A 27,092-nucleotide genomic window follows, 5' to 3' on the forward strand; every position below is an offset into this window, starting at 1 on the left:
CTATAAAAGATAAATATTATTATGTCTACTCTTTTATCATTTGAAGATGAAAAAAACAAAATTTTAAAAGAAATAAACAAGATCCCAGACATACGTAAAATAAATAATGACCTACAAATACGATTAAATGAATTAACAAAGCAATCTGCGGAATATTACCAATGTGCTATTAATAATTATAAAATCTGTAATGATCAAGAGAAAGTCATTACCAGTTTAAAACAAGAAATTCAGGAAAACGCTAAAAATGAAGAAGAATTAAAGAAGATTAAAGAAGAACTAAAGGATATTAAAGAAAAAAAAGATTCTTTAACGAAGGAATATGAACAAAAAAAACATACAATTTGTAATTTCTCACAAATTAATTCAGAATTAAATAACAAAATTAAAAATCAACAAAAAGAATTTGAAGAGCAGATTAATAAAATTAAAGCCCAACAAGAAGAATATGAAAAAAGAGTTAATGAATTAAACGCTCAAAATGAAGAAATAAAACTACAGTTAGAAACAAAAGATGATGAAATTAAAAATAAAGCACAAGAATTAAGTGATAAAACAAAAGAATTTGAAGAGCAGATTAATAAAATTAAAGCCCAACAAGAAGAATATGAAAAAAGAGTTAATGAATTAAGTGCTCAAAATGAAGAAATAAAACAAAAATTTGAAGAATCTAAAAATGATATTAAATCATATAAAGGGATTATTGAGGGTTATGAACAACAAATAACAAATTTAAATAGTCATATAAATGAATTACAAATGCAAAAAGAAAAAGATAATAATAATCTTCAAATACTGAGAGAAATACAAAAGAAAGAGAAAGAAGAAGAAAACATTAAAAATAAAAAAGAAGAAGAGGCTAGAGAAATAATAAAAAATATGAGAATTAACTCAACTGTTATAAGAAATACATCTTCTTCTCCTCTTATTTTTTATCAAAAAAGACAAAATACAAATAATACTTTTGAAGTAATGATTTATTGTAGTGATGAAAGATGTTCATTTATTGGTATTCATAATCCACAAGTTAATAGTAATAATAGATATATTAATTTACAAGTAATTCAAAACCATTTTGCTATTTTCAATTTATTACCAGGAACTTATCATGTTTGCTCTTATTCAAAAGAATCATTGGAGAATATTGGTTTTGTTGAAGTGACAATTCAACCACAAATGTAACCATTCTTATTAATGTTGTTTAAGTTATTAAATTTCTAAACAGCAGCATCATTTAATTCAAGTTATTAAGTAAAATTTCCTTGTTTTTTTTTACACCTCTCTTCATAGAATATAATTAATTAATCATTTATTCATTTTGTATTTTTTTAATTATTCTCTTATAACTTTATTATTTTAATAGAAATAACCACACAAATTAATCATTATTCATGTCACTTACATTCACATCTTTACTAACAATTTGTATAATAATTATTATCTCTACTTTTACTTTAACCTTCACCAAAGAAAGTTTATTAGAGTTATATTATTAATATAACATTTATAAAACGAATTATTCATGTCTATATATAAATTAATGAATCAACATATCTCAAAATAAATACAACTTAAAGAGATATTTGAATGTACTATGTTCTATTTCTATAATTATTTCATGATAATAATAAGAAAATCAGTTTAAAGAAATATTATTTTTTTCAAAAGTTTAAGTCATGATGACTAACTCAAGTTTATGAAGAAATGATAATAAAGAAATGTTGGTGTTGTTATGTTATTCCTTGATGATTTTTGTTTTTCATTCATATTTTTATTTTATAAGTTTTGAAAATGGTTTAATTATAATATAATTTACTAGTTCATTTGTGTAATTTCAATTTATTTTTTGTTATTCTTATCCATTTCCTTTCTTATTCATTTTCTTTCTTCATCATAATGTTAAGAGAGTATAATTAGTGTTATCAATCATTTTGTTTATATACAATATGTTTTGTGAAATGGTAAATTATTGTTAAATTATAAACAATCGTTATATTTAATAGTTTGACTGTTTACATGAAGTTAAAATGAATAAAACGATAGAAACAAATGACTGTAACAATAAACCAGTTATGTGGTGATGATATTCATAAATGATAAGGAGTTGGTGAATATTATAAACATCACCATAATTCGATAGTCGGATTAATAAAATAGATCTCATCTCATTATTTGTTTATTTCATGAAGAAATCAGTAGGTGGACATTGTTTCAAAAGAAATAAGAAAGAAAGTCGACCATATTATTATTATCAAGAAGGAAATGAAGTTGGGATTATAGTAGGATTACTTAATGTAAATGGATATGATGTAATTTTGAAATGGAAAGGAGTTAGTGATGGAAAGTCATATTGTTTTGGTGATTTTGAAGAGATACGAGGAATGCACCAAATACGACAAAAGGATATTTTAGAAATATACCAAAAGAAATTAAAAGAGATGCATAACACAATGGATGAGTCTGAAATAAAGAAAAGAGTAAGTTATTTGATGATGAAGATGATTTGTGAATGGGTTAATGAAGAAATGATAAATGAACTCCACATTACATTGAAACAATCAAGATTCTTTGGGATTAAATCAATTGAAATTAATAGAATCGCAATTGAAAATGAACTAACAAGGGCATTCGGAATAGCAATAAGAAAATTGTTATCAAAACATATCATTTCAGAAGCAATTCAATATAAAGATGGCGATAATTTAAGTCCTTCACATTTAATTAAGAAGTACAATCCACAGATAATGAAATTGTTTAAACAAATAAAAGAAAGAACATTAATTAATATTAATGAGAATGAAGAAGATAATTCAGACACAGTGATTGATGATAGAAATTAAATATGACATAATAAAACAAGAGAGATATATGAATTTTGAAATAAAAAAGAAAATATCAAATAAGATGGTTATTAAGTCATGTTTTTTTGTTTAAATTCATAATAACTAGACATTAAAGTATCGTTTTATATAATTAAACATAAATAGAAAAATGAATCAAATGATAAGGTTAATAGTTGATTCAAAAAATAAAAATAGATGAAAAGAAGATAGTCATTTAAAGCAAATTACAACTCAAATAGAAAAGGAGTTAAAGATAAAAATAATATTCAAGTTGATTGAGTATAAACATTAATGAAATGAAATATTTTATTTACTCCTAAATATAATAAGAAAAAAAATAGTTGAAATAGGTGAATAAAGATATAAAATTAAAATTAAATTACTAAACAATAATAATTGAAGATATGATAAATAATAGCAGATAATATGGATAATAAATTCATATAATAAATGGTATAATAAACAATGAATTATCTATGGATTATAATATTGAATTATTATATTTTAAAAAATTTAAGAAAAATATAGATTAACAATAATTTAATATAATAACTGTTATTTTATTAAATAACTGATTAGATTAAGATTATTGATGTTAATATAATTTAATAACAATCAATAATGATGATACATAATGGCAAACACTAAACAATACATAAAATGATTAGAATTATAAATAATAAAATGAATATACTGTTGAAATACCATAATGAGTAAAACAACTACACATGGAGTGTAATATAAAATTAATCAATATTTTGTGTCAATACTGAAACATTAAATATTATTTCACAATACATTAGGAATAATAAACAATAATTCATAAATGTTGTTCATGTCGTTAATCATTTTGATCTTCATATCTAATTAAATTGTAGATAAAATAAACAATAAAAATTATTTCATTTCAATTACAATGATTCGTTTAGGTGTGAAATTATAGTTTCCACAAAGTGCATTTCTTATTCCTTCATATTCAAAAGATTCTTGTTTGCTATAAGAGATTTCCTTACCTTGTTCTTTGTGAATACTAATGTCATACCCACCATTCCCAATTCCAAACAACCAATCAGTTGTTTGGTTATTTAAATAAAATGCATATTCTGGTTGTTTAATATTGAATTTCATCATTCCTTCAATTCTTCCATTTGATTCTAATGAAAATACAAATGATTTTGAATCATTTATAAAATCACCAACTTTATCAATTTTAGAATTAACATATCCTCCAAATTGATTTCCTCTTGAATCTTCAATAACAATTATTATATGTTCTTTATTCATTATTCTTTGATCAAATACTGATGTGTCTTTATTCCAATCATCAATATTTGAATCAAATAATATATTTCCTAGTTTTCTATTTGTCCATTCTTCTATCTGTTGAATTTCTTCCACTTTTATCATTCCTTGTGCCTTTTTTATTATCTTCTTTCTTTCTAAATAATCACTATATTGCTTTTCCCATTCTTCTTTATTCTTATTAAATTTTTCTTTAATATGATCTGTTTCTTTTGGTGTTCTGAATAGTTTGTCTTTCATTATCATTTCTTCAATTGAAATGATTTTACCTATTAATTCATTCCGTGTTTTACTTAGTGTTTCTTCATCACTATTACATTCTTTTATGATTCTTGTCATTTGTTTCTTCATTATTTCTATTTGGTTGATTGTTTCTTGACTTTTTTCTATCACTAATTTTCTTCTCCTTTCGGTTTCATCAATCCTATCAAATATTCCTTCTCCTCTTTTAATTGCTTGTTCATATGTTTCATCTGGTTTTATTTCAAATACTTCATTTTTAATACTTCCTAAATAATATTGATAATTCTTAGTAGTATCATCAATTGATTGTTGAATGTTTGGAAGTGTTTCTACTACTTCTTTAATTAATTGATTATTCTTTTTTATTAACTCTTCCATTTTAATTTAATTTGATGTTTATAAGTTCAAAATATGGATGTTTAAATAGTTAATCCACGTTATTAACACTTAAATTTATATGGTTTTCAATAATCCAATTATTCAAAAATAAACTCCAAACAAAACAATATCCCTTAATTATTTTATACTTATTTTTTTTATTCATTACTTTGATAACATTAGAAGATTTGTGAATGTTTTTGTATGTACGTTTCATTTGTTTAATTCATTCATTTTTATTAATTTGAAAATGGTAATACATTTTTCTTTCTTTTTTTGTTGTGGTGTTGTTTATACTTCCCCTGAAAAAGTGAGGTTAAAAAGAAAGTAGCAACTACTTCTATTATGTTTTATTTTTATTAAATTATTACTTACAAACCTAAAAAAGATTAATTAACAAGACTAGCCTTAGTTGATAATATGATATGGAGGACAAGTTATTTAATTTTATTTAAATCATTTATATCTTCTATAAAGAGTGTTTTAATATAAAAGTTAGTACAAGATAAATTTTTTAATAACTCATAACCATTTTTTTAATTAAAAAATTTGTTTATATTCACTTATTATTATTCATATATTTATTAGGAAAATAAAAAAATGTTAATATTACTTTGCTTACATCTATTACAAACTAGATTTTGTTTTGATTATAATGGGTTAATAAAACATAACTAAAAGAAAAGGAGAATATTACACTAATAATATACATTATTAAAAATAATGAATAAAAGTAGTAGAATAACAAGTTAAATTATCTATTAAAATAACCTTTAACTCCAAAGTATTTTAAATAATTATTTCTAAGATTTTCTATTAAACTAAAAAAAGAAAATATTTTTGATTGATAGAATGTAAGTTTAACTAAAAAGTAATGAAACCAAATAAAGGAAAAAAGGTTGAATATTAGAAAGTATGTTATAGCTATATTTTTTTAATAGAAAATCAATAAAAAAAAAAACTGTTAATTAAAATTTTTCTCCATTAAATATTTTATTTAAAAAAAATTATTTTATTTTGAAATAATGTTATATATATAGTTTATTTTAGTATTTACAAATTATCACCATTTAAGTTTGTTTTGTATTGTTTTATTAACCTCAGAAATTAATTACAAAATATAAAAGGTTTATGAGCGAAAAAAAAATAAGGGAAATAACAATTTAAAGACAAAAAAGTTTATATAAAAATTAAAAACGATAATTAACAGAAAAATTAAAAAAAATAATAAAGAACTAAATAAATAAAATAATAAGAAAAAATTAAAAAATGTCAACGTTAAGAAGTAGTACGTTTCAATTAGAACAACCAGATTTTATTGGAGATGAACGTCCTATGCCAAAAACTCCAAGGACGATGACATCTATTTCAAAAGGAAAGATAGATATGAGTGGAAGAAAACCATTACCGAAAGGGAAGATGACGAGATCTACAGTTGCAACGATAGCAAAATACCAAGATATTGAAGTAGAAAATCCAGATAATTCATATAATGAAGATAAAGAATGGAAAAATGAAGGGACAAGTCAATGGGTTGTAATCAAAAAGAATAAAAATATACAAATGAAATTAAACTTTTTAATGGACAGATCATGTAAAGTTAAACAAGATCTTAAATCAAAAAGAAATGTATTAATGTCTGAAATGAGAAAAGTTCCAGGTCTTATTATTAATGAACTTATTCAATATTATTATGAACCACATCAACATGATTTAACTACTGATACAGAAGATTTTGATTTATATGAAAAAATGAAAACATTTCAAATGGATGATAAGCATAGACTTCATTATAAAAATGTAGTTAATGAATTAGTTAATACAGAGAAAACATATATTCAAGGATTAGACATTATAATAGATGTGTATCTTGATACATTAATTGGGTCATCAAAAAAACTAGCAAAAGAATTAACTCCAATTAAAGATCAAATTAGTTTAATATTACGTTCACATCAAGAACTTTTAAAAGAACTTTTAGGTGCATTAATTAAAAATGGTGAATGTCCTTTAATAGGTGATATTATTGTTAATTTCTCTCCATCATTAGAAGATTGTGCAAAGTATATATTTAATTATCCTACATATTTAGAAAAGATTACATCAATTATGGATAGTTCTGCTATTTCTCTAACTTCTAAAAAAGCAGAAGATTATAGAAATTCACATCAAAATTGTTACGTCCAAAATATTCAACAATATTTAATTACTCCTATTCAAAGAATTCCTAGATATGTACTTTTAATATCTGATTTATTAAGAAATATCTCTATGGTATTTGGTGATGCTCCAAGACTTATTGAAGCTCATAAAGCTATTAAAAAAGTGGCTACAACAATTAATGAAAAGGGGCATGAATATGAAGCCGATGAAAAATTAGCATTTGTAAAAACATTACTTACTAACTTTACTCCTAAAGAAATTAAAAGAGAGTTTATTTGTTGTGGACCTATGTATGTTGTAAACGATAGAGTTTCTTTACCAACTGTTTGGAAATATTTCTTTTTATTTAGTGATATTCTTGTTGTTACAGAAGTTATTCAATTACAAGGAAAAAGTATTAAAGATAGAACAGAAACTTTGTTTGAATCATTACTAAGAATTCCTGAATTAAAAGACCTCCATGACTCTAAATTTGAAGTAGAACAAATTATTAGATTTTATAATGACACTACAGTAGAAGTTGAAGAAGATACTAAATTTGTTCATAATATGTTTACAATTAAAGAAAATAATAATGATTTACTTTCTGAAACAATTTCTTTAGCTTCTACAATGAGTGATTGTTCTATTGCTTGGTTTACTGCAATTAAATCAGTTTTAAAACATTTTATGACATCAGAAGATTAACTGTTTTTCATTAATTGCTATAGTATCACTTTTAATTCAATTATTTCTCTCCATTTTTTTATTAAAATAAAATAACTCTTCTTTCAAATTTAATTTTTGTATTAATTAAAGAATCTAAGTTTTTAATTTTAAATTAAAAACATCAATTTATTTCCATTTATAACAAATAAGAGCATCTTTTATTAGGATTCTTTATACCGATTTTTAATAATATTTAGTCTTATTAATGTTACATTCTTTTCTCTAGATCATTATTTTTCTTATGAATTACTTTGAAAAATATAATTCTATAAAATAATTAATTATCTTCTTTTTTTTAAATTCAAATCATAATTGAATTGTTGAGATTATTTTCTCTATGTTTGAACTTCGTTAAATTAGTTAGAAAAATCTTATTTTTAGTACAAAATCTTTAAGTTAATTAATAGGTATTGGTGTGTTAACTAGAAAATGAAATATTTTTTAATGTAACAAGACATTTAATGCAAATAAACTTTTTTGTTACAAGTATCAACAAATGATATGAAAATAAAGAATAAACTATAATGACAATAAGACAACCTTATTAACTACATAAAGAGAAAGTATTATTAAACATGTTTTTATAGCTAGACTGATAAAATAAAAAAGTTTTATGAATTGTTATATTATCTTCGTTAATCTCTCATATATAATTCTTGGATATTAATTGTGGTACTTAGTGGTATTTATTTAAAAAAAAACTTAATTATCTTAATTATATGTTTCAATCTTTTTAATTTCATATTAACTAAAATCTATTTTATCCTCTTTATCACTCTATTTTCTTTATTCCATAAAGTATTTATTAAATTAAATACTTCATTTTTATCTATTAAACAACACGAGGTTTGTGTTAATATTTTTGTCTTATTTATTCCTTTTATTCAGGATATCCACAAAACAAAATCTTTTTCTTTTAACAAAATAAGATAAGAAAGAACTTTCTTTGAAATGTTAATGAACAATTGTTTCAATGCTTTATACTTGAAATGCCATTAAAATAATTCTATTTACAAAATAAGATTCTTCTATATTCAATAAAATTACTCTTTAATTCCATTTTTTTTTTTTTGAAAAGTTCAAAAAAATAGTAAATTACTAAGTAAATTACAACAGAATATTTTCGAATAGTTATAAACATTGTTTGTTTTATACAATAGTTGGCATCTTGTCATTCATTATTAACAATTATTTCTAATTGCTTTTGAGTGGTATGAAAGGATTTTATTTAATAAGAAATTATCAATGAATGATTCTCATTTCAAAGTTTTTAACTCTGAAATATTATAACCTATTCTATTTAAAGCATTATTCTATGAACTTTTTATTCAAACTTACTTAAATATGTCTTCTTATGATATAGTCATTATTGGAGCTGGTTGCACTGGTGCTTGTTGTGCAATGGAATTGTCTAAATACAAGAACCTTAAGATTGCCTTGTTAGAAAAGGCTAGAGATGTTTCTACTGGAGCTACTTCTGCTAATTCTGGTATTGTTCATTGTGGTATTGATACTACATTAGAAACATTGAAAGGAAGACTTGTAGTAAGAGGAAATACTCTTATCCATGAACTTCAACCAAAACTTAACTTTGGTCTTACTACTTGTGGAGAGTTGATGGTTGCTAAAACTGATGAAGAAATACCCAATTTAAATAAATATATGGAAATTGCTAAAACTAAAAATGTTCCAGTTGAGTTATGGGATTATGAAAAAATTCATAAAGAAGAACCAAATCTCAGTGAAAATATCAAGAAAGCTATTTATTGTCCAACTACTTCTGTTCTTGATCCTTATGAATTTACTATTGCTACTTGTCTTACTGCTAAGGCTAATGGTGTTCATATCTATACATCTACTACTGTTAATGGAATTAAGAAGATTGATAATGGATATGAAGTTGTTTGTGAAAATGGAAAGAAGTTTATTGCTAAAGTTTTATTAAATTGTGCTGGTGTTTTTGCTTCACAAGTCTCAGAAATGTTATATCCAGCTGATTTCCATATTACAGCAAGAAAAGGAGAAGAATATTTGTTAGATAGAAAGTTACAAGGAATGGTTAAACATGTTATTTTCCCATGTCCAACAGGAGTAACAAAAGGTACTCTTATTATTCCAACAGTTGATGGTACTATCATGGTTGGACCAAACGCTGATATTCAAGACTCTTACACTGATGCAACAACAACCAGTGAAGGATTAAAAAAAGTATTTGACCTTGCAAAATTACTTGTTCCAACAATTAATAATATGGATGTCATTTCTGCATTTGCTGGATTAAGACCTGCAATTATTGAACATAATGATTTTGTTATTAGAGAGAATGAGAAATTCCCATGCTTCATTGAAGTTGTTGGTATTCAATCACCAGGACTTACTGCATCACCAGCTATTGCTGAATATACTAAAAATATCTTTATTGAAGCTGTTAAAAAGTCACATCCAGAGATTGTATTAGAAGAGAAGAGTGATTTCAAATATGTACCATTAAGTAAGAAATTCAGAAATATGAATGATTCTGAAAGAGCTGAAGCTGCTAAAAAAGATGCAGCATATTCTAAAATTGTTTGTGTCTGTGAAAAAGTTACAGAAGGAGATGTCAATGCTGCTATTGATGAAGGTGCTAGAACTGTAGATGCAATTAAATTAAGAACAAGAGCTGGTATGGGAAGATGCCAAGGATCATATTGTACTCCAAGAGTCATGGAAATTCTTTCAAAACGATTGAATATTCCAATGACTGCTGTTGCAAAGAATTATCCAGGATCAGAAATAGCACCATACATTGCTGGTGGAGAAGAAAAGAAACTTACAGAAGAATATCCATCATGGGAAACAATCCCAAACCCACATATTACCAAACCATGTAATGGTGAAACTATTGAACGAAAAGAATTTGATATTGTAGTAGTTGGAGGTGGACCATCTGGACTTGCAGCAGCCAAAGCAGCACTTGAAACAAAGAAAGATCTTAAGGTTGCTGTTATTGAACGTATGGAAAGAGTTGGAGGGGTTTTATTACAATGCATTCATTCGGGATTTGGACTTGGAAGATACGGAGAAGAATTGACAGGACCAGAATATGCATATAGACTTGGTGAAGAAACAGAAGCTGCAGGAGCAGTACTTATGGTAAATACATATGTTACTGATGTTGAAAATAAAGGAGAAGAATATGTTGTTAAAGCAGTTGTTTATGGAACAGCACCAGTTGAAATTCATGCTAAGAAATGTATCTTTACAGTTGGATGTCGTGAAAGATCAAGATTTGGTATTAAAGTAGCAGGTACTCGATGTGCAGGTGTTATGACAGCAGGACTTGCACAAGCATTAGTTAATTATAAAGGAATTCTTCCAGGAAAGAAAGTTGTAATTCAAGGATCTGGAGATATTGGATTGATTATGGCAAGAAGAATGGCTCTTGAAGGAGCTAAAGTACTTGGAGTATATGAAATTCTTCCAAAAATATCAGGTTTACAAAGAAATGTAGTACAATGTTGTAAAGATTTTAATATTCCAATTCATTTGTCAGAAGTTGTTACTAGAATTAATGGATATCCACGTATTACATCAGTGATAATGACAAAATGTGATCCAAAGACACTTGCACCAATTGCAGGAACAGAATATGAAATTGAGTGTGATTGTCTCTTATTATCTGTTGGACTTATTCCACTGCCAGATTTAACTCAACAAGCTGGACATAATGTACAATTAAATCCAAGAACTAGAGGACCAATTGTTGATGGATTTAGATGTGTTGAAAAAGGAATTTATGCAGCTGGTAATCAATTACATGTACATGATCTTGCAGATGAAGCATCTAATGAAGGAGCTATTGCAGGAGAAGCTGCAGCACTTTCATTAGGAGGAGAAAAAGAAGCAATTAAAGTTATTCCAGCACCAGAACTTCTTTATTGTGTACCAGAAAGAGTAGTTATTAGTGATAAGAAACAAAAATTATCATTTAGATTTAGACAAGATTTTGGAAGTGCACATGTTATAGCAAAAATAGGAGAAACTATTATTGGAGAAGAAGAAATTGAACATGCTATTCCAGCAGAAATGGGACATGTTTGGGTAATTCCTAAAGATTGTCAAATTGGACAAGAAGTTACACTTACAGTTATTCCTAAAGCACATGAAGAAGTAACAGAACAAAAAGAAGGAGAAATAGTAAAACATATGAATTGTATTGTATGTCCAAGAGGATGTCCAATTGAAGTTAAGATTGATGCTAAATCAAATGAAATTACATCAATTAAAGGAAATTCATGCCCAAGAGGAGCTGCTTATGTTAGACAAGAACATATAGAACCATTTAGAGTATTTTCAACAACTCTTCCAGTAGAAGGAGGAAATTTGATAAGAGTACCAGTTAAATTAACCAAACCAGTACCACGATCAAAGATATTTGAAGTAATGGAAATTATTCATAAACAATCACCAATTAAAGCACCAATCAATAAAGGACAAGTGTTAGTAAAAATACCAAAAATGACAGATATTGTTGCATGTTATCCAGTTGTTGCTTTAGAAGAATAAACACAATTAATTCAAATTTAAATCATTAAATATTCAAAAATAATAAACCTTTTTTCTTTTTTTAACACAAATAAAATAAATTAAACTCATAAATGAAATAATTCTTTAAATGTCTTCTCATCACCACCACAAACATAATACACCATTTCTTCTTTTGATAAATTTAAAATTGCAGAATAAATTTGTCTAATCACAAAAACATCTTTTGGTTTTCTTAATGGACTTCTAAATGATGCTACAAAAACATTTTTATCTCTTTTAATAATAGCTAAATTACCATATTTTTCATGTAATAATTCTCCTATTTTTTCTGAGAAAAACCGACCATATTGTTTAATAATTGTTTCTCCAATTCCATTTCCTTTATGTTCATGATAATGAAAATTCTCCTTAACAAAATCACTTAAATAAATCATTCTTCAATCTTGCATTATTGTATTATGTTATTTTATTGTTTATTTCTTATTTTATTGTGTCTTTATTTTATTATTTATTCTCATTTAATTAACTGTATCATCTGAATTTATTTTTATTGGGTATTAAACATCATCATTCTTCAATTTCTTTTTATTTTGAATAAACATATAATAAACATTATATTAATATGAGTAATTTCATCACCAACTACATCAAGTATATCATTTTCTTTAATATTACCAATATTTTTAATTCAATTCATTATCAAATTAATTGTATGTTAATTAATAAATACTATCATCATTATAAATGCACATCCTACTATTATAATAAAAGATAATATAATAACATACATAATCATTAAAACATTCTTTCAACAATGAATGAGATATTTTTTAACAAAAACAAAACCAGACTATAAATAGTGATTCAAATCATTTATTTATTTTAATATTCTGTGTATTATTTCTGACATACCCTTCAAATCTTTTTAATATCAAAATAATAACAAAAAAGAATATACAAAAATACCTCAAAAATATCATAAATATTTGATAAATCTTTCTATTTGTAATAAAAAAAGATATATAAAACTAAAATTTAGAATAAAAAAAGAAATAAATAAAAAATAGAAATATCCCCAATCAAATTATTCATTACTAATCTCTTCTTCACCAGAATCTGCTTCTTCCATTCCACATTCTTCACAAGAACAAGCACCATCATCAAAATTGGTTTTGTAAGTAATACCAGAAAAAGTAACAGTGCCTTTTCCAATAACTTGGAAAATAACACGAGAACCAGTTTCTATTTCAATATTTGTTTTAATTTGATACATACCAGCTTTTTCATCTAAAATGCATAATAAAATTGGCTTTTCATCCTTTACCATAAAAACTTTAACTGAATTTGATTGATCTTCAGATGGTTGAAGTGCAATGTTAAAGAAGTCAAGTGCAAATCCCTCTACAATTTGAACAGTAGCCATATTACCTGCTGGAACAATTTCAACTAAAAGTAAATAACAGTAATAATTAACAATATTATAAAATAGGGCAATTCTAAATAAAATAACAAACAATAATTTTCTACTTCCATCTACCCTCTTTTATTTTTTTAAGTTCTTCTAAGGTTTTTATTTCTCATTTATTTTTTTTCATTTTTTCCTTTTATTTTGACTTTCTTTGTATGAAAAGTTTTTGTGTTTTATTTATTAACAAATTCCTCTTTATGAATTTGTTTTTTTTGTTTTTATATTAAAAAAGAAAAACACAATTTTATTAAATGAAAAAAAATAAAATAAAAATAAACAGGAAAATGAAGAATAGTAAATTTTATTAAAAAGAAACTAAAAAATAAATACTAGGGTATTCATCTGTAAAATAATTGGAGACAGCGAGCTTATGTCAACAAACAATAAAGTCACTGTAATCGATTGCCACGGACATGTTCTTGGACGTGTTGCGTCCGTTGTTGCTAAACACCTTCTTTTAGGACAAAAATTTGTTCTTGTTAGATGTGAAGATCTCCAAGTATGTGGAACACTTAAAATGAGATTAGTTCAATGGGAACTTTATCAAAGAAAAAGAGTTAATACTAATCCAACTCGTGGTGCTTTCCATCATCGTTCACCAGCTGATATGGTTCGTAAAGCTGTTAGAGGAATGCTTCCAAAGAACAACTATAGAGGAAAACTCGCTCTTAAGAATCTTAAATGTTTCGAAGGATGCCCAGCTCCATATGACAAAATGAAGAAATCATCAATCCCAGAAGCTGCTGCTATTTATTCATTCAACCCAACAAGAAAGAGAACTCTTCTTGGAGAACTTGGAACTGCTGTTGGATGGAAATATGCTGATGTTGTTGCTAAGAATGAAGCAGAAAGAAAAGAAAGAGCAGCTAAATGGTATGCTGCAAAACAATTGAAACAAAAGGCTGTTGCTGAAGCTAAAGAAAAGATTCTTGCAGATGAAAAGTATAAGGCTAAAGTAGCTATTCTTAAGAAATTCGGTTATGCTTAAGTCTAGTGGATTTTGTTGTTAAATCCTTTTTAGTGTTATTTCTTTTGGTTTTATTTATTTTACAGAAAATTAAAATATTCAACATGAATAATATTTATTTTTCAATTAGATTATTTAAATTAATAGAAATTATTTAATATTCATTGGCATTTCTTTGTATTTTTTTTTTTCAATGGAAGTTATTAATTTTCTTGTTAGTTGTTACTTCTTATGTTTCTTAATTAATTTGAATTATATTGTAATATATAACATTAAAAAATAAATTAAAAAGTAAATCAATTTAAATCAGTTAATTCCAATGGGAATTAAAGGACTTTCAAAGTTATTGGCACGGTATGCACCTAAATCTATGAAAGAAGGAAAAATTGATCAATACAGTGGAAGAGTTATTGCAATAGATGCAAGTATTCTTGTTTATCAATTTATTTCTGCTGTAAGAGATACAACTGGAGCTACTATGGTTGATGAGTTTGGAGAAACAACAAGTCATATCATCGGAACTTTTTATCGTACAATAAAATTAATAGAAAGTGGAATAAAGCCAATATATGTATTTGATGGAAAACCACCAGAAATGAAGGATGGAGAATTACATAAAAGAAAAGAAAATGCACAAAAAGCACAAGAACAATTAGATAAAGCACTTGAAGAAGGAGATAAAGAACAAGCAAAAAAGTTAATGAAAAGAACTGCTCGTATGACTAAAGAACAATCAGATGAAGTTAAAAAATTACTTCAATTAATGGGAATTCCATGTATTGAAGCTAATTGTGAAGCAGAAGGTACTTGTGCTGCATTAGTTAAAGCAGGAAAATGTTATGCAACAGCTACAGAAGATATGGATGCACTTACATTAGGATCCGAGCATGTAGTAAGGAAGTTTAGTGCAAATGATAATAAGAAAGATCCAATAAGGGAATATTCGTTATCATCTATTTTAGAAGAGACAGGATTTACTATGGAACAATTTATAGACCTTTGTATTTTACTTGGATGTGATTATTGTGAAACTATTAAAGGAGTTGGTCCTATTACTGCATTTGAATTAATTCAACAATATAAATCAATAGAAAATATATTACAACATCTTTCAGATAAATATAAAGTTCCAGAAAATTGGAAATATAAAGAAGCAAGAGAATTATTTTTACATCCTGATGTAGCAGATTTTAGTGATTATAAATTAGAATGGAATAAAATTGATGAAGAAGGTATTAAAAAATATCTTGTCACTGAAAAACATTTTAATGAAGAACGTGTTTCAAAAGGAATTGAAAAATTAAAGAATGTTAAATCAAAAAAAGCACAAGGAAGATTAGACTCTTTTTTTAATGTTAAAAAAGTTCCATTATCTAAATCAGAAGCGGCAAGTGGTGTTAAAAGAAAAAAACCAACTACAAAAGCAAAAGAAAGTAGAAAAAAGAAATAATACAATTATTATTATTTTATTATATTAATTAAAATAAAAAATAAAAATTTTAATAAAATAAGTAACACAATCAAAGTAAAATTAACTGATTTTCAATCAAGGAGTTATAAAATCATTAATTAATAAAGTTCCTTAATAATCTAATTTTCTTGAAAGTTTTTTACCATCTTCTATCTTCTTTTCACCTTTATAATTAAAACTATGACTTTCTGTATTTATTTGTTTAATTTTTTTAGTTCTTTTCTCATATTTTGCTCTCATCTTAGTTCTTGCATTTTGTGGTTTTCTTCCTCGAGTTAAACCTCTTCCATGTTCAACAACTTTATCTACAGGTCTATGATAATTATCAATATCATTTTCTTCTTTTTGTGCTTTTGTTAGTCTTAACTTTCTTTTATTTTCTATTTCTTTACGTAAAGAAGAAGTAGTTTTAATTTCTTCATCTTCTTGATTTATTTTTGATTGTTTTTTGGATGGTTTCATTAATGTAGTAGTTTTTTTCACAGCAACATCTTCTTCTCCACTTGCTTTTCTTTGAGATTGTTTCTTTAAAGCTAATTCAGCTAATAACTTTTCTTCTAATTGAACTTCATCACTATCAAAATCTTCATTATCTATCCAATTTGCTTTGTCTGTTTCATCAATATTTGGTTGATTTACTTTTTGAAGTTCTTGACATTTTTTAATTTCTTTCATTTCTTCTTCATCAACAAAATCTCCAAGAGCATCTTCCATATCCATACCACTAATGTTTATTCCTTCTTCTTCACTTTCTTCCATTTTTTCTTCTTCATTCTCTTCTTCTTCACTCATTTCAGTAATAATATTATTATTATCTTTTATTTCTGTATCTTCTTCTCCTTCTTCAATACTTTGTTCTTTATCTTCTTTATATTCTTCTTTATAAGTACCATCATAAAAACTTTTAATAGTTTGTTTACCAATTTTCTTTGTTATTTCTTTTATATTTTCAAAAAGTTGTTGATAAGTTTTACATGTCTCAACTATCGGATGTTCTTCTCTTCCATCCCCTTTACATAATATTTCAATTAACACATTAAGTATTAATCCACTTTCTACTTTTTCTCTTAATGAAGTAAATTTCCCTAAAACCCCTCCTTCTTTACTTTTTTCAAAAGAAATTTTATTCGCTAATAAAATTCTTTGAAGTAATTCAGGAAACATTTCTTTAATAATCTTAATTCTTTCTTCATCATTTCCTTCAATTTGTACATTTGTTGAATCAATCATTTCATTAAACTTCTTTAACTGAAACTCTTCAGTTTCTTCAGGTGGTGCTTCTTTAGTTTTTTTCATTAATTGCTCAAATTCTTCATCACCACCAAAATCACTTACTTTTAAATTTGATAATAACTCTTTCTGAATACGTTGAGCTTCTTCTGCATCTCCTTCAATAAATTCATCATTTTTTAATTCTTTATCTCTTTTCTTTTGATAATAAACGTCAGTATTTTTTCCCCAATTATCTCTGTCAATTTCTGCATCATCACTTTCTTGTTCAAGTTCCATCTTTTCTTCACTGCTCATCTCTCGTTTTGTTTTTTGTAGGGTTTATTATTTTTTTTTAATTTTTTTTATTTTCTTCTTCATTTGTCATTTCCTTCTTTCTTTTACCATTAATTGTTTTTTTAATTTTTTATTTTTACCATTGTGATAAGAATGAAACTTCTTCAAATAACACAAATTCATTAATAAAAACACACAAATTAATAATAAAGAACTATAAACAAACCCTAAAAACGCACTTAGAGAAGAATGGCACAGGGTGATTATATTGAATTACATAGAAAGAGGTTTGGAAGACGTTTTGATCATTTTGAAAGACTTCGTAAAAAAAGAGCAAGAGACGCTAAGTTGAAAGCATTAAAAGCAAAAACATTAACAGGAATTAAAGCTAAATTATTCCATGAACAACAACGTAAAGAGAAGGCTGCAATGAGAAAGAAGTTATCAGTTAATAAAGAAAGTAAAGTTGATCAAAAAGTTTCTAATAATGATCATGTTGGAGCTATTCCTTCATATTTGATGGATAGAACTCAAGTATCTAAAGCAAAGGTATTGAGTAATATGTTAAAGCAAAAACGTAAAGAGAAGGCAGGAAAGTGGGATGTTCCATTACCAAAAGTTAAGCCTATTGCTGAGTCAGAAGTCTTTAAAGTTTATAAGTCAGGTAAACGACAAAATAAAGCATGGAAACGTTTAGTTACTAAAGCCACTTTTGTTGGAGAGAATTTCACAAGAAAACCACCTAAATATGAAAGGTTTATTAGACCTGCAGCTATGCGTTTTACCAAAGCTCATGTTACTCATCCTGAATTAAAGACAACATTTAATATGAAAATACTTGGAGTTAAAAAGAATCCACAAAGTCCATTATATACTCAACTTGGAATTATTACCAAAGGTTCTATTATTGAAGTTGATGTATCTGAGTTAGGTCTTGTAACATCGTCCGGTAAGATTGTATGGGGCAAATATGCACAAGTAACAAATAATCCAGAAAATGATGGGTGCATTAATGCTGTTTTATTGGTTTGATTGATATTTGAATTACTTTTTAATACTTATCATTTTTTGTCATTTTATGAAAAGAAAAGTCAACACAAAATGATTTAATATCATTATATCTTATCTTTGTTAATTACTTTTAACTTTATGTCTCAAAATGATATACATCTTTTACAAAACAACATCCCTATTCATAGAAATAAGGTTATGTTGTTTTCAATGTATGTATCATGTGGTATTTCTATTGTATTAATAATTATTATGATTATTGTATGCATAATTCCTGTACATTTACCTTCAAATCATTCTATGGATAAAAGTATTCAATCATTTAAAGTTCTTAATATGACATTAATGAATTTGTTAAATGAAACCCAATTATTAAATGGCTCAGTTAATCGATTAAGTTGTCGAGGTGGTGTATTGTCGCAATCATTAAATAGTACAGTGACAAGTCTTTTAGATATTTATAAGAAAGATGAATTATTATTATCTTCTTCAACTGAAATGATTGCAGGAATTATAAAGTTATTAGAATTTCTTAAAATCCAAAAATTTGATATTATAATTAAACAACCATTTATTGACCAATTAAAGAAATTGAACCAATACCTTATTTATTTACAAACTCCACTAAATCAATTGATTTACAAAATAAATGATGTTGTTTATGATTTTATTGCTTATACTTATCAAATTGATTTTCTCTCTTTTCATTTTAATCATTCATTATTAGGTTCTGACTTAGCTAAGTCATTGTTAAATCGTTCTTTCAATTTAAGTGATGTCTTACTTGAACATTCCCAGTCAATTCAAAAATGTTATTACTTTTATGTTATTATCATTGAAATTTTATGTTTTATTATTTTGATAATAACGTTCTTACTAACATTCTTTTTATATCGCCGTTCTTTTAAAGTAACTGAAGTGTCTGAAATTGATCCATTATTAAGTCATTAACTTAATAAAACTAAATATTTAATTAAAGAATTTACTAACATCTTTTGCTGTGACAATACTTAGAGATGGTAATGTTTTATATAATTCATCAATAAATGGATCTAAAAACTCACTAATTGATGTAACATTTTGTACTTTTTCATAACAACTTAGTAGTGTTGCAGCAGCTTGAGTTTCTAATGAAAAGCCATGCAATGATAATCTTCGTATAATCTCATTTAATGCAATTGACATTTCTACTCAAGTTAAATTAATTTTTATAATTTTTTAATAGTTTTATTTTAATTTTTTATAGTTTTTAATTGTTTGTTATATAAAATATCAAAAACATATTTTAGGTAAAAATTTATTCAAATATTGTTTTTCTTTTTCCTTTTATAAAGAATTTTCAAATACAATGATTAAAAAAAGAATTTTGGATGACAAAATAGAAAAAGATATACTAAAAGAAGTCAAAAGAAACTAAAACTATTACCAAAAAATAATTTTTGCATTATACAAAAATTGGATCTAATTTTATTAGCGATAGATTCTTCTGATCAAAAAAATAAGTATTGAAGAAGTTAGTAATTATGGATTTGAAATAAGGAACTAACAATTTCATACTATTGATGCTAGTCTTTATTCTTCTTATTACATTAAGTTGTGCATCAGAGTATGAAGACTTTTCATTAAATAATTTTAAGGATCTTTTGTCATCTGACAAAGACTCCGACAACAATTCTTTACTTAAAGACAAAAAGTCTAAGTCTTCTTCTGGTACGAAAACAAAACGTAATGTTAAACCAAAAAAAACGAATAAACCAAAGTCGGTTAAAAGGACGAAAAAACCAGTTACTAAGCCAAAGACAACTACAAAACCAGTGGCAAAACCAAAAAAGACTAATAAGTCAAAAACAGTTACAAAACCAAGAACAACCACAAAATCAAATAGAAAAGTTATGAACAAAGCAGTTAAAAAACCAGTAAATAAGAAAACAACTGTTAAGCCATTAACAAAAAGGATGTATGGAAAAAAATCAAGTGTAGTTAAAAGAACAACAAAACAACAAAAGACAACCATAACAAATAAAAAATCTTCTGGCTCTATGGTTAAAGGAAAGGTAGTTTCAAAACCTCTCGTTAAAAAAGGTTCTAAGTCAACTAGAAAATCTTCTGTTCAACAAAAAAATAAAAAAGTAGTAAAGTCAAATGCTAAACCAACATTAAAGAAGAATAAATTAAATTCACCTTTTAAATTCAAATCAGCAAACAAAACAAAGGTACAAAATAAAAAAACATTAAAACCAATGAAGAAGGGATTAACTGGAAAAAAATCAACATTTACAAATACAAAAAAACAATCAACAACAACTAAACCATTAAGTACTAAATCAAAGAAAAACATTAAACCATTAACTAAGGGATTATCAGGAAAAAAAGTTCCAACTTTTTCTGTTAAGGGTAATAAAAATGTAACAAGTGTTTCTCAACCTACCAAATCAACAACAAATACAAACACTAAAATTATTAACGAAAAAGGTAAAAAAGGAATTGAAGCTTCAATAGATTATAAAGGAGATAAATTATCAACAAACTCACAAGCAAAATTTACTAAAGATGGAAATGGAAAGACAACTTCATTTGGAATAGAAGGTACTTATCAAGCAAATAAAAACGTTTCTTTTAATGCTGGATTCAATTTTGAAAATAAATATGGACAAAAAACAAAAAATTTTAACTTTGGAACTACATACACAGGAAGTAAATTTAATGGAAATGCAAAATATAATAAAAAATTGGATCCAATGGGAAAGTCTAGTTTATTCCAATATAATGCAGAATATAAACCTAATAAAAATTTCACTTTTGGAATTAGTGGAAGTAAAGAAAATAAATATGGAAAAACTACAAATACTTTTAATGGTAAAATAGGTTTTGTTGGAGAAGAGAAATTAAAAAAAGCTGACCTTTCTTATAATAAAGTAACTGGTCCAAATGGAGTATCTAGTAATATACATTATGATGCTAATTACAATCCAGACAATAAATGGGGAATCGGAATAGACGGAGATATTAGTAATAAAAATGGAGAAAAAACCAATAAATTTGATTTGACTGGACATTATAAATATAAGAAATTAGACGCTAATTTAAATTTTAATCATATCAAAGATGGAAAAGGTAAATCTAATACTCTTTCTGGAAAATTTGATTATAAAGCATCAAATGCTTGGAGGGTTACAGGTGATGGATTTATTTCAAATAAGTATGGACAAAAGTCTAATGGATTGAATGTAAAAGCAGATTATAAAAGTACAAATACTACTGGAAATATTTCAGCTGGGTTTAAGAATGATGAAAAAGGTAAAAGTAATTATGTTAGTGGCAATATTGTCAGTAAAGTTAATAAGAATTTAACATTATCAGCAAATGGTAAAATATCAAATGATTATGGTAAAAAAACAACCGACATAAATGGACAGGCTGTGTTTAATGGAGATAAATTACAAGCTAACCTTGCATTAGGACATAAAAAAGATACAATGGGTGTAAATAGTTATATCCAAGGTAACTTTAGTTATAAGGCTAATAATAACTGGACATTTACTGGTAATGGTAAGGCTAATAACCAATACGGAAAAAGGTCTAATGAATTTGGTTTTGGAGTACAACACACTGGTCCTAAATTAAGTGCATCTGCTTTATATCAACAAACAAACAATGCAGCAGGAAAAAATACAAAAGTTAATGTGGATGGTACTTACCGTGTTAATAATAAAACAGTAATAACTGGTAATTTAAATTCTGTTACAAATAACGGTAAAAGAGACACAGGTTATGGTATTGGAATTAAATATAATCCAGACGAAAACTCAACTATAAATGCTAATTTCAAGCATAATGGAGTAACTGGTTCTAATGTGTTTGGAATTGGAGGTAATGTTAAAAACGATAAACTAGATCTTAGTGCTAATGCTGAGTTTGGAAAGAATAACAAAAAGGCAGACCTTACCCTTTCATATAATCCATCTGATAAATTCTCTGTTGATGGTAAAGTTGGTTATTCTTATGCTAATGGACATGGATCTTCTAATTACGGAGTTGATTTACACTACAAACCAGATGAAAAGTGGGATATTTCTGCTGGTGTTTCTCGTTCAAATGAAGGAACTACTTGGAGTGCTAAAGCAGCACATAAAATGAATAAAGACTCTTCGTGGTTCATTAGTGCTGAAAAAGGACCATCAGGAAGTCCACGATATATGGGAGGTTTACAAATATCCTTTTAATTAAAATCGTACTTTGTTTCATTTCTTTTATTAATTCGATTTTGTTATTCAGAAATAACTTTAAATAAAACATTATTTTGTTATTAATATTTAATTGCTTTTTATTAATATAACTTTGAGTAAATCAAAAGTTTATTTAACCATACTTATTTTTTTTTGACTGAATTACTTCATTCTAAATATTATCATATCAAATATTAGACCAGTTTTATTCTTTTTATCTAATACACATATATCTGGTTTTTTGGTCATAAAAATATAATATATGAATTATAAATAAGCAATGAAATTATATTAAAAGAGAAATTAATGTTACAACACTTATTCCTGAACAATCTAAATAAGAATAACAAAAAATTTTCGCTCTTTCTTATTAAATTATCAATCAAAAATATAATAAATATTATATGTATTGATTATAAAATATATAAGGAGATAATATTAAATTAAGTATTATTAATGAAGTTATAAAAATATTTTTTATAAAAAAGAAAATACAAAACAGGATGATAAAAAAGAAACATATTTCATTGGATTAAATTTAAAATTGATTGTTTAAATATATCATTGATATTCTGTTTTAATTATTAATAATTATTCATAATATTATTCATATGAAATAATTTTTATTTCATATATTGTTAAATTCCTGAACATATTATTATTACATACTCATCATACATCAAGTAATATAAATCAATTATTTATTTAAATATTTACATTTTCTTTTAATGTTCTTTGTAGGTATTATTTCATAACTATTTATTAATTTTACATTCTTGTAATATTCAATTCAACAATTAATATAAATTTGTTTGTGATTTAATTTCATCAAACAATTATTCAGTGTTATATCAATAACTTTAAATAATAAACTTAATTTTTAATGATTATGATTATTATCTTTAGTTTATTGTTAAATATATTAAAATATATAATAGTCACTTCATTAAACTATAACATATAGATTAAGATTATATTAACTATAGCTCAACGACTAACTCTTTTCTATATGATCTTATTTATTGTTGTATAGTTTCATATAAAATAATTATACCATTGTTTTAGTATAATAAGAATTTTTCAAATCACTCTTGATTTAAATATTTTTATTTTCATAATAAACAATTCAACATTATTTCTTCTACATTGAGTAAGTACAATAGAAATATCGATTTATGAAGCTATATGACTATCACTCATTTTTGGTATTTTTTTCAAAAAAAACATGTTATGTCATATGAATAAAATAATTGACATTGAAATTCTTTACAATTAAATTTATTGTATTTTTCATTAATTTTGTTTCATATCAATATTTATTCTTAAGACATTCTATTTAACTAGATCTAGTATTAGAATAATGAACAAAGAGGATAAAAACAAAATAAAGAATGATATTTGAAATAATTCAAATAATAATTTTTTGTTATATATTACAATAGAATTTGAACAATAAGCGAATCAAATGGTAATAAACAATAATAAAAAACTATAATTATAGTAAAACAACTATAAAAATTTATTAACTATTTTGAAATATTTAAAAAACCCTAGTAGTGAACTAAGAAAGAACATCAGCACAATGGTTTGTTTCATTCAACTAAGTGTTATTATTATTAAAAGGAAAAAAACAATAGATATAACTAACAACATTTAGCCAAAACAAGTTCAAGAATTCAAACAAATTTTGAAACTTTTGAAATCCGGTTCAATTCGTGCCGTTCGTGTCAAGACCAACGGTGAAAACACTAAGTTCAAGGTTAGATGTGCCAAATACCTTTATACTTATATTTGTGCCGATAAAGCCAAAGCTGAAGAACTCAAGAAGGCTATTCCAAAGGATATTCATGTCGTTGAAATTGCTAAGAAGGCTCCAAAAGCTGAATAATTTGAGTGGGCTTTGTGTTGATTTTTTATTTTTGAGCATAAATAAAAAGATATAATCCTTTCAGTTATTAGTAAAAAAAATTTAGATGAAAAATTGTTAGAAAATGTTTGGCAAAAAAAAACCTATTTTTCTTTAAAGAAATGTAATAATTTCTTCCTTCTACTTCTTTCTATCTTGAAAAAGACGGTTATAATAGTCATTATCATTTCTGTTAAAAGTACTAAGAAATACAATAAAAATGGCTACCGAAGAAGAACAAATTGAAATTATAATTCCAAATGACGCAGCCTCAGAAATAGAAGAGAGTATACCACAAAGTCAAAATGGAAAGTTGGCTTCATTAAAGGCATGGCTAAAAAAGTCATTAGATGAAACTGCAAGGAAGTACTTATCCAGTGATACTCACTCAGCTTTATACCAGATTTATGATATGTTTAAGAAGCAGATGAATGACTTTAATACGGTTGATGCAATAGCTGCCACGTTGTACATTTATGTTTTAGATATTCCATTGTTAGATAAGACATATCTCACCTGTCAAGGAGTAGATTCAGCCAGATTAGAGCCACAACCAATGTTTGATATTTTAAAATTTTTTTTGTTGTAAGAAACATTATTCATAACAATTAATATCTTAGAGATTTAAGTGAAAAGCAATTAAAAAGACTTTTTGAAATAACTCGATATACTATTGGAATTTATGGAGTAATGGGAATAAAACCAAAAGACCTTGTAGAAAATGTAGAATTTAAAACAGAAGAATTTAATTTAACAGTCTTTCTTAATCATACAAAAACTAAAAAAGAGGAGATTGTTGAATACAATGCATCTGCAAATACATATGACCCAAGTTATCTTATTTGTGTAAAAAAATCTATGAACGCTATTCTTATAGTATTAAGAGGGACGTTATCTCTTTCTGATTGTGTCACAGATTTAATTGCATCACCAGAACAAGTAAATGTATTTGGAATTGAAGGATTATGTCATTCTGGTATATTTCATGCTGGTAAGAGAAGGTTTGTTGCACTTGCATCTAAAATGGAGATGCTTCATAGCTTATATCCAGATTATCAAATAATTATTACAGGACATTCTTTAGGAGGTGGTGTTGGTATTGTATTATCTGCATTATTGTTAGAGACATATCCAGACTGGGATATCAAATGTTTTGCTTTTGCACCAGCAGCTGCATTTTCTAAAGAAATTGCATGTTGTAAACAAATGAAAAATATGGTAATTAGTTTAATTAATAATAACGATATTGTCCCAAGACTAAGTTTAGGTAGTTTTGAATACTTTAAAGGAATGATTAAATGTGTTAAAGACATTGTTGGGATACATGCTAAAGAGTTGCTTGTTGATTCTGTTAAACAAGTTGAGAATCCAACGACAATTGCATTAAAAATTATTGGAAATAAAAAAGATGAATTGGTTCACGCAATAAACTTAATTACTACAACTCATCCTCCTTTTATTCCTTCTGGTAGAGTAATTCAAATGTTTCCAGGAAAGTCAGTGCCTAAGCCAATTTCTCCAGATGGAATTGAACTAGAAGACTTAACTAAACCAAGTGAAGATCTCCCTCAATGGTTTGAAGTACCAAATGAAGCATTTGGAAGAATATTACCAAAGATGTCAATGTATATTGACCATATCCCTCATTCTTACGAATCTATTGTGAACGATTGTATCAAAGAGATTGGAAAGTTTGACTTTAACAAACCTCAAACTAACGGAACTGACTTGTTATGATTTTTTTGCTATTTTAAATTTATTTCATGTCTTTTTTAATTCGAATTTCAAGATATTCATTCAATAAAGTATAGTTTTTAATATTAACAAAATATAGTTTACTTTTAAGATGATACGAGAATTAATAATATCGAAAATACAGCAGTATAAAAAGGCACTCAAAATAAAGAAAAGAAATAGAAAAGAGAAAAGATGAATATGATTATAGCCATGTTGTTTGCTTTAGGAGTCTTTGCTGAAGACTGGACCGATAATTATAAAGGAGCTCATTATGTATTAGCAACCTTGTTAATTTTCGGATGCTTGTTTATTGTTTTAATTGGGCTTGCAGCTCTTTTTGCTGTAGTAGTAACTCTTCGTGAATGGTTGATTAAAAGAAAAGGTGCCAAAGAAGCAAGTGTTGAGAAAAATGACACACAAGCTAACACTAACTGAAAGAAGTGGAGAAAGCTAATTCAGTTTTTTGTTTTTTTTATTAATAAGGCATAGACGTCAAAAAGATGATAAGTGGATGACAAAACTAAAGTAGGTAATAAAAGAATATATGAAAGAGTCAAGGAAGTTGTTTTATTTTTTGAAAAGATTTTCTTTTTAAAATGCTTAAAATAGAAAATTATAAAACGAACTCAAAAGTTC

At 25.7% G+C, this 27,092-nt stretch overlaps 14 protein-coding genes across 14 annotated transcripts, besides 1 other annotated feature; 11 read left to right on the forward strand and 3 right to left on the reverse strand.

Annotated features, from left to right (window-relative positions):
- Positions 1-21: 21 nt before the first annotated feature.
- Positions 22-1,182, forward strand: EHI_099670 (uncharacterized protein; the record flags this gene model as incomplete). The annotated part of the gene is made up of 1 exon (XM_001913876.1): positions 22-1,182. One exon carries the CDS (start codon positions 22-24, stop codon positions 1,180-1,182), a length of 1,161 nt encoding a protein of 386 aa, XP_001913911.1.
- A 1,001-nt stretch (positions 1,183-2,183) lies between these two features.
- Positions 2,184-2,840, forward strand: EHI_099680 (uncharacterized protein; the record flags this gene model as incomplete). Its single annotated transcript, XM_646171.1, has 1 exon — positions 2,184-2,840. One exon carries the CDS (start codon positions 2,184-2,186, stop codon positions 2,838-2,840), a length of 657 nt encoding a protein of 218 aa, XP_651263.1.
- A 3,195-nt stretch (positions 2,841-6,035) lies between these two features.
- Positions 6,036-7,616, forward strand: EHI_099690 (Rho guanine nucleotide exchange factor, putative; the record flags this gene model as incomplete). Its single annotated transcript, XM_646173.1, has 1 exon — positions 6,036-7,616. The coding sequence occupies one exon, from the start codon at positions 6,036-6,038 to the stop codon at positions 7,614-7,616; it is 1,581 nt and encodes a 526-aa protein (XP_651265.1).
- Positions 7,617-8,981: 1,365 nt separating this feature from the next.
- EHI_099700 (NAD(FAD)-dependent dehydrogenase, putative) lies at positions 8,982-12,182 on the forward strand (the record flags this gene model as incomplete). The annotated part of the gene is made up of 1 exon (XM_644519.2): positions 8,982-12,182. One exon carries the CDS (start codon positions 8,982-8,984, stop codon positions 12,180-12,182), a length of 3,201 nt encoding a protein of 1,066 aa, XP_649611.2.
- Positions 12,183-12,268: 86 nt separating this feature from the next.
- EHI_099710 (uncharacterized protein) lies at positions 12,269-12,598 on the reverse strand (the record flags this gene model as incomplete). The annotated part of the gene is made up of 1 exon (XM_646175.1): positions 12,269-12,598. The coding sequence occupies one exon, from the start codon at positions 12,596-12,598 to the stop codon at positions 12,269-12,271; it is 330 nt and encodes a 109-aa protein (XP_651267.1).
- Positions 12,599-13,248: 650 nt separating this feature from the next.
- Positions 13,249-13,697, reverse strand: EHI_099720 (uncharacterized protein; the record flags this gene model as incomplete). Its single annotated transcript, XM_646176.2, has 2 exons — positions 13,249-13,610; positions 13,679-13,697. The coding sequence occupies 2 exons, from the start codon at positions 13,695-13,697 to the stop codon at positions 13,249-13,251; spliced, it is 381 nt and encodes a 126-aa protein (XP_651268.2).
- Positions 13,698-13,988: 291 nt separating this feature from the next.
- EHI_099730 (60S ribosomal protein L13, putative) lies at positions 13,989-14,765 on the forward strand. Its single transcript, XM_645695.2, has one exon. The coding sequence runs from the start codon at positions 14,003-14,005 to the stop codon at positions 14,618-14,620; it is 618 nt and encodes a 205-aa protein (XP_650787.1). The 5' UTR covers positions 13,989-14,002; the 3' UTR covers positions 14,621-14,765.
- Positions 14,766-14,918: 153 nt separating this feature from the next.
- Positions 14,919-16,049, forward strand: EHI_099740 (FEN-1 nuclease, putative; the record flags this gene model as incomplete). Its single annotated transcript, XM_646178.1, has 1 exon — positions 14,919-16,049. The coding sequence occupies one exon, from the start codon at positions 14,919-14,921 to the stop codon at positions 16,047-16,049; it is 1,131 nt and encodes a 376-aa protein (XP_651270.1).
- Positions 16,050-16,181: 132 nt separating this feature from the next.
- EHI_099750 (uncharacterized protein) lies at positions 16,182-17,597 on the reverse strand (the record flags this gene model as incomplete). The annotated part of the gene is made up of 1 exon (XM_646179.1): positions 16,182-17,597. One exon carries the CDS (start codon positions 17,595-17,597, stop codon positions 16,182-16,184), a length of 1,416 nt encoding a protein of 471 aa, XP_651271.1.
- Positions 17,598-17,825: 228 nt separating this feature from the next.
- Positions 17,826-18,608, forward strand: EHI_099760 (uncharacterized protein; the record flags this gene model as incomplete). The annotated part of the gene is made up of 1 exon (XM_646180.1): positions 17,826-18,608. One exon carries the CDS (start codon positions 17,826-17,828, stop codon positions 18,606-18,608), a length of 783 nt encoding a protein of 260 aa, XP_651272.1.
- A 117-nt stretch (positions 18,609-18,725) lies between these two features.
- On the forward strand, positions 18,726-19,538 carry EHI_099770 (uncharacterized protein; the record flags this gene model as incomplete). The annotated part of the gene is made up of 1 exon (XM_646181.1): positions 18,726-19,538. The coding sequence occupies one exon, from the start codon at positions 18,726-18,728 to the stop codon at positions 19,536-19,538; it is 813 nt and encodes a 270-aa protein (XP_651273.1).
- A 611-nt stretch (positions 19,539-20,149) lies between these two features.
- On the forward strand, positions 20,150-22,828 carry EHI_099780 (uncharacterized protein; the record flags this gene model as incomplete). The annotated part of the gene is made up of 1 exon (XM_646183.2): positions 20,150-22,828. The coding sequence occupies one exon, from the start codon at positions 20,150-20,152 to the stop codon at positions 22,808-22,810; it is 2,661 nt and encodes an 886-aa protein (XP_651275.1). The 3' UTR covers positions 22,811-22,828.
- Positions 22,829-22,995: 167 nt separating this feature from the next.
- Positions 22,996-23,057: a repeat region.
- Positions 23,058-24,395: 1,338 nt separating this feature from the next.
- Positions 24,396-24,721, forward strand: EHI_099790 (60S ribosomal protein L38, putative; the record flags this gene model as incomplete). The annotated part of the gene is made up of 2 exons (XM_643216.2): positions 24,396-24,419; positions 24,471-24,721. The coding sequence occupies 2 exons, from the start codon at positions 24,396-24,398 to the stop codon at positions 24,699-24,701; spliced, it is 255 nt and encodes an 84-aa protein (XP_648308.2). The 3' UTR covers positions 24,702-24,721.
- A 218-nt stretch (positions 24,722-24,939) lies between these two features.
- Positions 24,940-26,456, forward strand: EHI_099800 (lipase, putative; the record flags this gene model as incomplete). The annotated part of the gene is made up of 2 exons (XM_646185.1): positions 24,940-25,277; positions 25,340-26,456. The coding sequence occupies 2 exons, from the start codon at positions 24,940-24,942 to the stop codon at positions 26,454-26,456; spliced, it is 1,455 nt and encodes a 484-aa protein (XP_651277.1).
- Positions 26,457-27,092: the final 636 nt, after the last annotated feature.

Source organism: Entamoeba histolytica, genomic scaffold, assembly GCF_000208925.1.
Source record: "Entamoeba histolytica HM-1:IMSS scf_1104750517801 genomic scaffold, whole genome shotgun sequence".
Classification (NCBI taxonomy): Eukaryota; Evosea; order Mastigamoebida; family Endamoebidae; genus Entamoeba; species Entamoeba histolytica.